The 14,782-nt window shown below is 38.9% G+C and overlaps 2 protein-coding genes across 2 annotated transcripts; one reads left to right on the top strand and one right to left on the bottom strand.

Moving 5' to 3' along the window:
• The first annotated feature begins 553 nt into the window (after nt 1-553).
• On the top strand, nt 554-9,661 carry adra1d (adrenoceptor alpha 1D). The gene is made up of 2 exons (XM_031871448.1): nt 554-1,844; nt 8,287-9,661. Exons 1-2 carry the CDS (start codon nt 896-898, stop codon nt 8,835-8,837), a joined length of 1,500 nt encoding a protein of 499 aa, XP_031727308.1. The 5' UTR covers nt 554-895; the 3' UTR covers nt 8,838-9,661.
• Nucleotides 9,662-13,346: 3,685 nt separating this feature from the next.
• Nucleotides 13,347-14,417, bottom strand: LOC116396650 (5-hydroxytryptamine receptor 4). Its single transcript, XM_031871396.1, has one exon. The coding sequence runs from the start codon at nt 14,415-14,417 to the stop codon at nt 13,347-13,349; it is 1,071 nt and encodes a 356-aa protein (XP_031727256.1).
• Nucleotides 14,418-14,782: the final 365 nt, after the last annotated feature.

Genomic DNA, 14,782 nt, shown 5'->3' with positions numbered 1-14,782 from the left:
ATTTGTTATTTTCACCATTGCTGTATGTAACAACACACTGGGCTGATGTTTTCCCATGTAGGGATTGTTTGTCCGCTCTGTGACTTTTCCTTTTGACCTCTTCTCTCCTCCAGGCTCCTGGTGGTTTGTACAGACCTGTCTATATGCACAAAAGGCCTGGGATGGCAGCTGCTGTGTCAATATGAGAATTCATAACTCCGCCTGAGGAAGGCACTCAGTTATTTTTTTGTTTTTTTTACTCCAGTGATCAGAGCTGGCTTGTTGGTGTATGGTGGATGTTAAGATGATCTGACAGATGCTGCTTTTTCTTATATTTGAAGGGTGGATGAGAGGTTGTTTCGGATAGTTTTCCATGAGGGCATTACAAGACTGATAGATGCATTGAAACAACAATCGTAAACACTTATGACGCGTTCATGAAAACATGCCAGATAAAAAATACAAAAATAAAGCGGCAGGACAACTGGAATCCGTGCCCATAATTAAAGTGTTGCTCTATTGTGGAGACTTTGAACGCACCAGTAAATATGTGACGTGTGGGTGGAGCTGTAGGTTCAGACCTGCTGTACCAGTTCCGACTCTGTGATCGGGGAGTTTTTAACAAAGGATGCCACCGTGGAAAACCACCGCAAGGACAAAATGCGTAAAAATGCATTTGATGTTTTTGTTCTTGTTGCCTCAATTGTTTTTTGAGTAAGATTATTTTTTTCAAACAACAGCTTCATAATGATGCATGCATTTGCCTGCAGTCATATGGACTTTTGTTTGGTCTTTTTGTTTTTTTAGATATCAGTCGCTTGAATCGAAAGACGACCGCTTTACTGGAAATAGAGTCTGACGACACATTGCTTTCTTGAGGAAACTTACTCTAAAGTTCTCTTTATGGCGTTTCAAAATGACTGACTTCAACTTGAGGAACGAAAGCAATGGGATCTATTTGGCTGAAGCTTTCAATGGATCTGTTCTGGACCAAGTATTTCCAAACGACAGCATCACGACATGCCCAAACTTCAATGTGGACTCGCAGGTTGTCGGGGTTGGGATCTTTCTCTTCGTTTTTATTTCGGTGGCAATTGTTGGGAACATTTTGGTTATCCTGTCCGTTGTATGCAATAAACATTTGCAGACGGTCACAAACTTCTTCATTGTCAACTTAGCCATGGCAGACCTGCTGTTGAGCATTATCGTGCTGCCTTTCTCTGCATCTCTAGAGGTTCTGGGATGCTGGGTGTTTGGCCGGGTTTTCTGTAACATCTGGGCAGCGGTGGATGTGCTCTGCTGCACCGCATCCATCCTCAGCCTCTGCGTCATCTCCATCGACCGGTACATAGGTGTTAAACACTGCCTGAAATACCCGACTATTATGACAGAGAAGAAGGCAATAGCTATTTTAGGGCTCGTTTGGGTGTCATCTACGGTCATCTCTGTTGGACCACTCCTGGGATGGAAGGAACCGCCGCCTGTGGACGACAGAATCTGCAGCATCACAGAGGAGCCCGGCTACGCGCTCTTCTCCTCTCTCTTCTCCTTCTACCTCCCGCTCATGGTCATTCTCATCATGTACTTTCGGGTTTATGTCGTGGCCCGCAGGACTACTAAGAGCCTAGAAGCGGGCGTCAAACGAGAGAGAAATAAGTCGATGGAAGTGGTCCTCCGGATACACTGTCGCAGCGTGCTGGAGGACGCGACCAGCTCAAAGAGCAACAAAAACCATCCGTTTCGAAGTTCGCTGTCGGTGCGGCTGATGAAGTTCTCCAGGGAGAAAAAGGCTGCTAAAACCCTCGCCATCGTTGTGGGGATGTTCATCTTGTGTTGGCTGCCCTTTTTCTTCTTTCTGCCTATGGGTATGTATGTCTTATGACTTATGTGGTTAAATGTTCCCCAGCGCGTCTATTCCACTGTAGGTGTATCAGAATCAGAATCAGCATACGCATACATGGAATTTGTCTCCGGTTTCCACTCCGCTCTCAATGTACAAACACAAATTTACAATAAACAAGAAAATATATGTATAAAGAATAAAAAAGGGCAGCAACAAAAAAAAGTAGAACGGATGTAGGTATAAACATTTAACCGCTATATACAATATAAGTATAAATATATATCCGAGAGAAAAAGTGTATATATTTATATATATATATATATATATATATATATATATATGCATGCAGAAAGGGTTATAACTTGGTAGAGGCTATGATCTCTGTCAAGGACATCAAATTGATGTCTTAACATTTCTAGCACATTAAATTAATTCAATGAACTAAAATAACAATTCAACAAGTGCTGATTATGAGGTAAATCGTTTGCAGTGATATATTTTCACGTTAATTCATTTTAATGTGATCAGTTATGAATTCGCGTCACTTGTGATTAAACTGTATCAGCCTGTAGCTCCTCCTTAGAACGGCGTAGATCTTTATACAACGTAATATACTTGCTGACAGTATTAAACCAATAAACTACAGTTCATAAAAATGTTCAACATAAACTGCAGTAAGATTGAGGCATTAGAGAAAATAGAAAACGGTACATGTTGGATTTCATTCACTGTTTATTCTAAAAAAAACTATGCCAGGAAGTGATCAAAACTAAGAATTTCTAAAATCAAATATTTTGGTGAGTGCAGGTCAAAACTGCAACTTGACTATTAATGTGGCTTCTTTTCATGCCTGTCATTTTTTTTTGCAAGCATATTTTTTTCAGATGGCTAATATAACATTCTTAAAAGAGCAGTCATAATAGACTAACATTCTACACTAATGAGAATTTTCCCAACATGTTGCAGCCATCACAGCTGCCTATTTAAAGTACCATTTCCAGTGGGCTGCCTGTTTTAGTGAGAGTCTCACATAGTAACACAATTAATATATGTATAAATATATTTGTTTGTGAAGGGTTTTGTGTTTCATTATCTTCATTGCAGGGGAAGGTTACAGTTTAATTTGAACATTAAAAAAATGTATTTACACTGAGGACTAACAATAGGTGTTAATAAGCAACGGATCACAGTATAGATTGGATGAGACAAGCCCTTCAGAGGGGATGATGAATGAAAGTCATTATGGATTCTACATATATCAAACTGATGCAACATGCATATACAGCTGCACTTTAAGAAAGTAGCCTGACAACACACACTTATGGTGGCCTCATGAATTTTAATTTAGCATACTATATCACATAATTGATTGTGAAAGCCATTATGAACAAATGGCCAGTGTCTTATCAGATATAGCACCTACAGACCTCTCATTCTTGCTGCACCTCCAGATTTATTGAATACAATTACCGTCAAGCTTCCAGGGAGAGAGAGGGTGCAAGAAATTAAGTGGAAGCTGCTCATAACTTTACTCATTCAATGGAAGTGAAAAGGGCAATATTTGTATCTAGAAGTATAAGATGGATATATACTCCATCTCCTCTTGTGATTGAATATAAGCATGGACAATAATGAGACTCATTGTTAGTGGACTACAAATCAATACACCATCACAATCTCATATAATTTTTACAAACATATTACACAGCCTCTGCACCTGGTAAACATCACCCAGGATCTTAAGTCTGCAGAGTCCATTATTCTTAGTTTGGCACTATGCTAAAGAAAATGTATTTCAAAAGAGAAAACAAAAAGGGAGCTCTGCCAAAAGGAATCATTATCTTGGAGATTGAGTTGTTTAAAATTGTTGCTTACATGGTAGAGGTCTCTAATTGGCATGATCTGTTCTGTTGAGGTTTGTTTCCTACATGACCGATTGACGAGTGTGGAATAGTCACCACACACAATTCTTAGCTCTGCTTACCCACACTTGGTCAGTCAGTCAGAGAGATCGATGTTGGAACATTGTTGAGACATCATTAACCTTTTGCTGAGAGACAAACATACTTTTAGCACCTCCTGTGCCAATCAGGCCCGTTCTCTGTGACGATGGAGTAGTCTGACTCATCTGAAGCTCCAGAGAGCGCCCGAACACAATTAGCTTATATTAGTGCACCAGACTCATGAATACCAGAAACTGATGGAATAAAAAGAAATGGCCTTTCAGAAATACTTCTCTCACAGGGAATATACATTTTAGTTTTTAGTATGAATTATTCAACTATATATAATTTGCTGCTTTTCCTTTATTTTTGGCTGACGTAAATTCAACCAGCATAAAGTCACACATTCATGCATGTTTCAAGTTTCCAGTCATTGCAGTTCATAGTTGACTTTCTTTGTTTTAAAGGTGTGCATTCTATACTGTTACTTCAGTTGTGCTTCGATGGATTTACATTTTTACTTTGAGCTGTATGAGGACCCATACAATTTACTTAGGGTGAGCAAATTTCAAACCCTGTTGATCAGGATGTGAGCCGGCAGTAATGGGAAGTTTGGAGAACCAAAATTAGCACAAGAGTAAAGGAACTTGGTTTATGGTTTCTTACTTAATAATTAGTATACATAAGACAAATAGCACTGATACAAGAATAAAGGACGCTCCCTGACACAAAGGAGGAATCCCCAGCACACAGAAAAAAGGCTGAATAACTCAAACAAACTTTAAATACTTCCTGGTTAAAACTACTTTGCTAACAGTAAGGGTAAAATTAGGCAGACAATTAAAGTTAGTAGGAATTTTAGTAACATCAGTATTTTCATTCAGGCATTAAGATACAATAACTTTAAAACATACATGTCAAGCTACAGTGATTCTATCTAAGGCTGAAATAAAAATAAATGAATACAAAATGAATTCCTCCCCCATCCCAAGGTCCCGCTTGGTACAGTGCACAGTACCAACACCTGGTGGAGCAAGGGGCATTCATGTGTGCATGTTAATGAGAGCGCCATCCTCAACCGGAAGTGGACCCCGGAGAGAACAATTATTAGAAATCAAAGCAAACAAGAAACAATAAAACAAATATTTGAATGAAAACATACTTAATGAAGCAAATGTATTAATCAACAAAAGTGGATCCTACATTTAGACGAGGAACACATATAAAATAACCCAAAACCATGTATTTAACTAAGCTGATAAATAAAGGAGCGTTTCACCTGACTGGTGAGGGAGTGGGTGTATTATACTTGTTCATGAAGAACACAAGGCTTTCTCTCTTTAAAGGGTAAGTCTGGTGATATTCTATATTTTTCTATTTGTCAACAAATCCCATGAGAAGACCAAAACCAACAATGAATTGATATGACCAACAAGTATTGTATTCTGTGACCTGATCAACCTAATTTCTCTGTGCTAGAGACTTCCTTTGTTGTCCATAAATGATAAAAAAGAAAACAACATCAATTAGCCACACTGTTTCTCTGAGTGATGTGTTCCTTTATTATGAGGCACCTGGGCAGTGTCATTCATCACCTCCTGCTGCTTTAAACACTACCACAGCAAATTTGAAGCTGAAATTAGTCCTCAACATAATCACTGTCTACTCCTGAGGAAATGGTTTTGCCTTTAATAATAATAATAACATATTCATGATACGTTTTTAAAGATTTATGTCTTCGGTGGAACAAATGTGCTTGGGGCAGAGTGTTTTGAAAGACAAATTCATAGTTTCTTTTAGTTTTTTCATAGAATTTGTTGACAATAAGAAAATTATCAAATACCATCAGTATAGGTAAGAATAGTAATCTTACAGTTCATGGCTAATCATTACAATATGTCGTTTGGTCAACAAGACTCCCTATAAATGCATACCATTGTTTATGCAAGTGTTCACTGAACTATAGCTTCATCCTTGAAGCATCAAATGTCAAGGAGATTATTCTCTAAACTCTTTCCACCCACCTGGAGCTCCTCCTTACACATACGTTGTTGCTCTTTAAACAACACTTACCTGACTTTCTCCTATAAATGTAAATATCCGTTGCATTAAGCTGTTTACTGACTTATACTGGGGTTTTGTTGGGGAGGACGGTCTGCATCTAGCAGAACTTTAAAAGATACTGTTATCTAATAGGCAATAAAACAAAAATCATGGTGTAGTGGTAGTGCGTCACGGTACTGAATCACTTGCTGTCTGCCTTTAAGGTGATGTCATTTCAGTAAGAATAACCAGTGGATAACATCACTCCCTTTAATCACTTATTAAAGGGAGTGATTATCACTAATCACCGTCTTTAACAGTGTTGAGTCAATGACTTACAGACGAGACGAAAGCAAAGTAAGAGGCAGGTAGCCGGAGCTACACAGAATATTGTTCATGCTGCAGAAAAACATACAAGTCAGAGAGAGAACTGTTTTATTATACAGTTTTTGTCTCTGAATAAATGGCACATAAAGACATTAGCACTGTGACATGTGGCCTCTGTGTCCAGGGTCAACAACTATGTTAAATTCAAGGGGGAGAAAAGAACAACATGGAATTGCAACAGGATAAGGCAGCTTTCCATGAAAAATAGCATGTCATTTCATGTCACACCAAAATTGCCATAGCAAGTATGATAAAATGAGCAAAGCAGCTATAGGGCTTGGGTTGAACGTAAGCAGAAAAAAAACTGACCTTTTATTGCAAAACATTTATCTAATTAATGGTAAATTACCATTCTGTAATGTTATTTGGAAGAACTTTAAAAAGCCTCAATCCATCCATCCATCCATTTTCCTCCGCTTATCCGGGGTCGGGTCGCGGTGGCAACAGGCCAAGCAGGCTGACCCAGACCTCCCTCTCACCGGCACCATGTTCCAGCTCATTCTGGGGGATCCCGAGGCGTTCCCAGGCCAGCTGGGAGATTTAATCCCTCCAGCGTGTTCTGGGTCTTCCCCGGGGTCTCTTCCCAGTTGGACGTGCCTGGAAAACCTCCAGTGGGAGGCGTCCAGGAGGCATCCTAATTAGATGCCCGAACCACCTCAGCTGACTCCTTTCGACGCGAAGGAGTAGCGGCTCGGCTCCAAGCTCCCTCCTGATGACCGAGCTCCTTACCCTATCTCTAAGGCTGAGCCCGGCCACCCTACGGAGGAAGCTCATTTCGGCCGCTTGTAGCCGCGACCTTGTCCTTTTGGTCCCGACCCAGAGTTCGTGACCATAGGTGAGGGTAGGAACGTAGACCGAGTGGTAAATTGAGAGCTTTGCCTTCCGGCTCAGCTCCCTCTTCACCAAGACGGTCCGGTGCAGCGCCTGCTTTACTGCTGCAGCCACACCGATCCGTCTGTCGATCTCCCGCTCCATCTTACCCTCACTCGTGAACAAGACCCCGAGATACTTGAACTCCTTCGCTTGAGGTAGGCACTCCGTCCCCACCTGGAGGGAGCAATCCACCGGTCAATCCATTTTTTTAAATGCCTTTAGGCAGTTAAAAAGGAAACATCTTAGCTGTTACATTTGAATGCTCTGCCATCCCAAAATAAGCTGATAACTGGAATATTTAATGTTGTCCATGGCAGGATTTTTCATAATGCAGACATAATGACAAAGACATGGTTTGAATGAACCTGTGCACAAGCTAAGGCGGTGACATAATTACATGTGGAATCGGGTAGAGCTTCACTACTTCTGTGCTGACTCATTCAAACGCCTGACAAGACTATATCCCCTCAGAGAAAGCATTCACCACAGGAACATTTAAATGCCCTATGTTGGTAGCAGTCTGGTTAATGAAGACAAATGTTTTAATCAATTAAAATCACTCAAGAAAGGATTCAAGTACTTTGCACAAATAACAAAACAACTCACATGTTCTACTCCAGCAAAAGCCTCATGAAAGGAGTTGTGGTTGAAACATGCTCAGTAAATCTCTGTCCCCATGAATAAAAGTCCACAAAATGTCACAGCCTCCCATCACTACTGGTACACAACAAATCACTTCAAAAAATATGCTGTTAATACCTTACAGTCAAAGGGTTGAAACACATACAGTATATGTAGCACAAGCATAATACAATGGTATAGTGCATTGTTTGTTTCAGATTCAGGTTCCGTTTTCCTGTATAACTTCTTAAAAACACAAACTATTTATTAATAGACTATTGATATAAGATACAATTATTCAAATTACTAAAAAATATTTTATACTGATTAAAGTCCAGATTGACGAAATTAAATACAGCATAATTTTGCCAAAAATCTTTATCTGTTATTTATCACAGCATTTGGTATACATAAAAGAGAATACAACTTATCTAACTGTACCTACATTGAGCTTCAACAGGTCTTGGTTTTGACAAATATCTTATGAAAATGTTCTTGAATTTTTAACAGAACAATGTCAGCAGTTTACTGTTCTTGTATTGTGCATTTACTGTATGTTTCCTCACAAATATTTTGTATGGATCCATCTCCTTTTAGGGGCCTTATTTCCAGCACTGAAGCCATCAGAAACGTTGTTTAAGGTGGTCTTCTGGCTGGGCTACTTTAACAGCTGCATCAACCCCATGATCTACCCCTGCTCCAGCAAAGAGTTCCAGCGGGCATTCACTCGGCTCCTCAGGTGCCAGTGTCATCAAAGACAGAGGGTCCTGCGTCGCTTCTATGACCACAGGTGGCGGACGGCTGTCAAGGGAATGACAAGGGATCAGAGGGGAGACTGTAAGCCCGGCTATGCTGTGCACGAATCCTGTGGCAACTCTTTGTTTCACAAGGGAAAAGGGCCCTCGCTAGGTTTCAAGAGATGGAGTCTGTTTCCACCTCTGCAAACATCTTCTTTTCAGCTCAAAGAGAAAGTGAACAATCTGTCAAATAAAATCAAGGGAGGGCCAGGAAAAGGAACCAAACCTGCATTGGGTCGGATGGATACAGTAGACACAGTCTCTATGGGGATTTACAACTCTTGTGAGCAGAGCAGTTATCAATTCGTTGATCTGGAAGACTGCTATGGTCTTAAAGAGACTGACATTTAAGAGGCAACCAGAGAATCTTTTATTCATTTTCAGAGCGCCATATTGGACCGACATGGGACGTACTTTTTTGTTCACAAAACATCTGTGAGTCCGAGCTTGATTAAAGCTGCAGACTGAGAACAATGGCTTGATCCCAGCCCAAACAGGACTAAACGTTTTTCTCAATCCCTCGCTCACATCATATTTATATAGATGACAAATCTTGCCATTTAAGTGGACACAGTAGTAGCCACATTCTTTGACTTACTTTAATTGCTGTCACTTGGAAGCACTGTGCATCGACATTACACAGCCTAGTTGACACGCATACGCCCTTTCGGCAAGACATTTAACATTAGCCTCTATATTACCGCTTATTTCTTTAAATTTATATATTAAATTTATATTTCAGCTGATTTCAGAGAAAAAAAGAACATACAAATGTAAAGGATTGAAACAAATATCTTGAAAACTCTAACAGAGCAAAATAAGAGTTATAAGGAACATTTTTGTTGTTACGAGAATGTTTGGGTTTAATTAAAAGTAATATGTCAAAATGAATCATGATATTTCATCAATTCTGGGGGTTTTGACAAGGCATTGTAAAGGTAAGAGTCCGCCTATGAATAAAGATGCTGCACAGTATTTATTCTAACTGTTGGATGTAGAAGTTAACTTGGCATTGATATGTACACTTATTTGAATATAAATCCATGTGTCCTCTTGGCCCACTTAACTGTAATTTCTTTGCCAAGTGAGTGCTAATGTGAGATAAACATGCTTTTTTAGGGATACTTTCTAATGTTATGTTTGTTAACGTAAGATATAAATGAGAAATAAAATAAAAAGTATTTGAGCCATTGATTTTTTTTATACAATCTGCCTCATCCAGCAGATGTCACTATTGTTCTTTTTGTTTCACCTCTTGCATATTTTCACCTTTAAGTCTTGTGCTTTTGGGAAGCAAAATAGTGTTTGTTTTGACAAATTAGCAATAAAATTGATGGAAATAAATCAATATCTGTCTGTGTCACCCAAGGTGAACAGAGTAGTGGGAATCTCCTGACACACAAACAAACAAAAATTGACAACATTCACATAAGGCTTGAGCTGCAGGCAATGTAAAAGAGACAAAGACAGAGAGAGAGAGGTAGAGACACTATCAAGACTAATACATCTCAATTACTTTCTGTTATTATCCTCATTCCACCATGAGTTTATTCAAATGTTCTTTTTTTTTACCCAGGCGAAAGTCAAACAGTTGAATTTATACTTTTTAAAATCTGTAATCATGACCATAAATGAGAGAGAAAAAATAGCTCCATGAAGAGAAAGAAAGCGATGAAAGAAAATAGAAGAAAGTTCTCATCGGTTGACACCTCATAAAGTATACAAATTCAATATACACAAATAAAAAAGCATAGCTTGTTGTCATGCTTCACATTCTCTTTGTTGTGTTCTTTGATTAATGCCCTTCGAAATATTTTGCCGTTTATACTCAGTCACTCTTCTGTTCCTCAATAAGAAAACAGACTCGAAACAACATAGCTCCATCAAAGCTACAGTATTCTTGTAACTGGAGTGATAAAATGTACTGGCTCCCACTGCAATGTGTGCACAGTTACACAAAGCAAAATAGCCTTCCAAAGAGACCGCCACTGCCTCGACTCCTAATTGTGTATACTGACAGCACTGGCATTAGTTTGACAAAGAAAGACTTTGACTATGGTTTAGAGCAGATAAACAGACTGCAGATAAACATCTAAGTTTATCATTTGCACAAAGCTGTCTGGTCTTTGACTTTATTTTGAGTATGACGATGCATTCTGGGCACTATCTCTGTGCCTTGCAGGATTAGATTATAAATTAAAAGAAGAGGCAATAGCAGAAGCTAATATATCCTTAGGACTAAACAAAGATCCACAGTGCTGACCCACAAAAACAAAAGAGAAATAACTATAGTTACACACTAAATGAGGTTTTGGGAAAATATACTGCAGGACTCATTCTAAAGAGTGAATGAGAGACAGAGAGAGAGAGAGAGAGAGGAAGGGAGAAGGAGATTCTTGCTCTAACAAGACCAAAAAAACGTCCCACTTATTAGCGTCCACCATGAAAGTGCAGCACTTTCTCAGACCAGATTAAGTGTTGAACCTGAAAAGAAATATTGTTTTTTCAGTTTAAAATGTCTCCAAACACTGATTTGCCAGCACTGAACAACATCTCACCAACTTAGCATCCAGTATCTGTTATGCTGCAGTGTTCCTAATAATGGATGTGGTTTGGTGTAAAGTACGTTATTCCATTGTACTAATAATGGTGGTCTTCACCTCATGTGCAATATTGTGAAGCAAATTGCCAAGGTAAATGCATTCGCCCCACACCAAACTGTTATCACAATATCCTAAAAATCTTTAAATACACTACCATAAACTTCTTGTTCACATTTACATTGCATAACATTTACATACGTAACATTTTGGATATTAATGAATTCATAGTTTGTGCAAAATAAACAATTCATTTCTTACTCAATGTTCGTAGATTGATTTAAGGCATTTTGTGCTATGCGGGAGGCATTGTGTGTCATTATACCACAACATAATCCAGATTCAAGATTAGAAGAGCAACATGTTGCAAGTAGAGACAAAGTAATGGGACACATTTGTTTCATGTTTCTAAAATAAGCATATCAATTTACTTAAGTGTAAACGCCTTAGAGATTAATCATTGCAGATGCAATTTGTAGTTATTTCATGACAAACTTTGAATTCCAACTTAATGCTAAATGTTGATTTAAGAATAAATAATGCATTTTATACTGTTTTATAGTCTTGTATAGTGTACTCTCTTTTTTAAATGTGTTATAACAAAATAAAAGCAACTTGAGAGCACTCATACACAGGCATGCGCTCAATCGTCCACCACCTGCCATTCTGTCACAACATCTTGAGATCTACTACTTTCTGATATTTTTAGTGTCGCTAAACTGTGCTGCAACTCCTGAAATCAGTCTATCCTTTCTCAGACAGCAACCCTTTCAGAAGAACAATCAAGAGACAACCTCATTTAGAAAAATAGAAAACTACAAGTACAAGGCAAGACTATCTTTGTAATTTCACCTTACTCTCGCCTCAAAAAGCCCAATTGGATGGGTGCCACACATTGAAGTTAGCCAAATACCTATATTTAAATTTAAATAATAAATTGGTTTCTTAGAGTATGAGCTGTTTTCATAACGTAAAAGGCTATATCAACACTGAATCACAAAAGGCAGAAAACTGCTCATTTGTCAAGCATGCAATATCTCAGCAAATATACTTTTTCTTAAACGTCTAGAGATGCAATTAACAGGGATACAGTACTCTTTCTAATTGGTTTTGATTCACCCTTCTATAAAACAACTGACACATTTTGACTTGTAATTTGTCATCTTGGTAGATCAATTTGAGTACATGTACTGTATATTTGATTGGGAATAAAAAGTGGCTCGAATTTTCATTTTACCAAAGAATCCTAAGCTGTTTTGTCAAATTTTGCTCACTGGTCCTGCCCAAAGCCGTGGCTTGTTCAACAACTGCATTTACTGCTCCTCCTCCACAGTTATATTACACAGATTCCCAGAGTAAATATGAGAGGTACAGTCAAATCTCTGCTTTGCCTTTCATTGTATTTTGCACACTTACCTTCAAACTTGTGCACCTTTATTCTGTATCTGCAGGTTTTTACGAGGATGTTTTAATTGTCCTGCAGTTGTCGGAAGACCTGACATTCCTGTTTTGATCAGCTTGACGACTGTGGTCTTCGATCCCACTGAAAGAGTTCCAAATCACAATATACACATTTTTAGTAATGACAGAGAGACATGAAAAGACCAATCACAATACAAATTAATAATCATCTCTTTGAATTCGTATTGTATGTATTACATATATTAATATCAACCTCTGGAATACAGCCAGGTTAGGTGACGATACTTAAAGTTCAAATGTCATTTATCAAAATATATGCCTGGCCGCTCTCATTTTAAGTATCAATAAGGTGTTTACCTGCGATGTAAAGCTCTGTTGTGTCATCATAGCTTCATCAACCCCTTTGATGTGGCCTCTTCAAGTCTTGCACATTTTCCAAACCTTTGCCCTTTTTTGTTTTAGTTCCAGAGAATTCATTATTCTATGATCCTCCTAATCGCTAGTACGTAGATTGAATAAAAAAATAAATATTTTCAATTGTAGCAATTTCTACGCCCTATCTGCTCTGGCATCCTCTTGGATCCTTTTGAACCCTTATTATTATTGAAAAATCATTTTTCAAGGATAATATTTTCAAAATATGTCAAAAAATGCCACGTCACTGATATTTCTTATAGTAGAAATAATATTCCTCCTGATTTAAACAAATTTTCCATGATATTGACAAAAAACTTAGTTTTACCAAATTAAAAAGTGACATTGATTTACAAAAATGTTGCCGTGTCTGTTCACCTTGTATGCCTACACAAAATGTATAGATACTATCTTTATTTTAAGGTTAATCTGCACGTTCATTTGCCTCTTTCCTTGTGTGCGACAGGTCCATCCCAGGGGAGGATCCAGGCAGACATACCCTGCAGCCCATGAACATCAGGAATGCCCTACGGAAGGAACGGTTGAAGAACCCATACAGGAAGGGATTTAGAGATGAGTTGATATATCCTAGCCATAAAAATGTATCCCAGACAACCACCTCCGTGCTGTAATCAATAAACGGGTCCACAATGTTGACTGTAAAAAAGGGCATCCAGAAGATAAGGAAAACTCCCATGATGATACCCAAAGTTTTTGCTGCCTTCCTTTCCCTTTTCATTGTGTTTCGGTGTCTTCGTTTCTTGCTTGAGTCTTTGCCAACTCCAGCAGCCATCTGGCTTTCCATGGCGCTGATCTGCCTGGCTTGCCGTTTAGCAGCTTTGAAGATCTTCCAGTAGGCTATTAACATGATAGCCATCGGCAAGTAAAAGGCTACCAAAGAAGCCATGACAGCATAAATGCGATTGACCAAAAACACACATACATCTTTAGGAAGCAGGATGTCCACACCGGCAACATGGAGATCTAGCATTATGGGGCCAAAGGAGATGAGCGTAGGAACAGCCCAACATATAACAATAAGGAGAGCTACCCGATTGCGGGACATCTTTAAAGAGTAAACTAGCGAGTTGCAGACAGCATAGTAGCGGTCAAAGGCAATGCAACTGAGATGGAATATAGAGGCAGTGCAGAGCATGACATCTAGGCTAGAGTGAAGCTGACAAAATAGGACACCAAAGTACCAGCATCCCTCCACGGTTCGAATCATACTATACGGCATCACTACCAGGCCAACAAGGCAGTCAGCCACTGCCAGGGACATGACAAAGGAGTTTGTGGGTGACTGCAACTGCTTGAAGTAGGCGATGGACAACACCACAAGGAGGTTTCCCACTACTGTGCAGACGATGCCAACAGAGAGGAAGGCATATAGGAAAATGCGAGAGACCTGGTTCCTCAATGTAATACAGGATGGAAATTCAATCTGAAGAGATGTGTTTGCATCTCCGAGGAATCCCAAACTGCTGTTGTCCATGGTCAAATGAAGCCTGTCAAAACAGACACAGATACAGGTGTTAGTAATGAGTGTTTTGGTCACACTCCTCCGTAGCACACTAACTGTGAAAACATTGACAAACCACCCAGGATTCTGTTTGTTTTGTCCCGAATGCTGCTCCATGGTAACTTCTCATTAGTTAATCTCTAAACTGTAAATTTAAGTTCGACATAGGAATCATAAAAGACTGTAGGCCTGAAGAGCTGTTCTGGTGTAATTGGCTTATCTAAAATGCCATCTCTTTGCTGGGTGTTGAGAGCAAAACCAGATGTTCTTTTCATCAACGCATACCTATATATAATGAGGAAAATAATATATTATTATTTTTGCATGTGTCTTCTTAA

The sequence above is a fragment of the Anarrhichthys ocellatus genome, unplaced genomic scaffold (genome assembly GCF_004355925.1).
Source record: "Anarrhichthys ocellatus isolate YVR2014 unplaced genomic scaffold, GSC_Weel_1.0 scaffold58, whole genome shotgun sequence".
Taxonomy (NCBI): Eukaryota; Metazoa; Chordata; class Actinopteri; order Perciformes; family Anarhichadidae; genus Anarrhichthys; species Anarrhichthys ocellatus.
The sequence above is the reverse complement of the archived record's forward strand: the minus strand, read 5'-3'. Positions and strand labels throughout refer to the sequence as shown.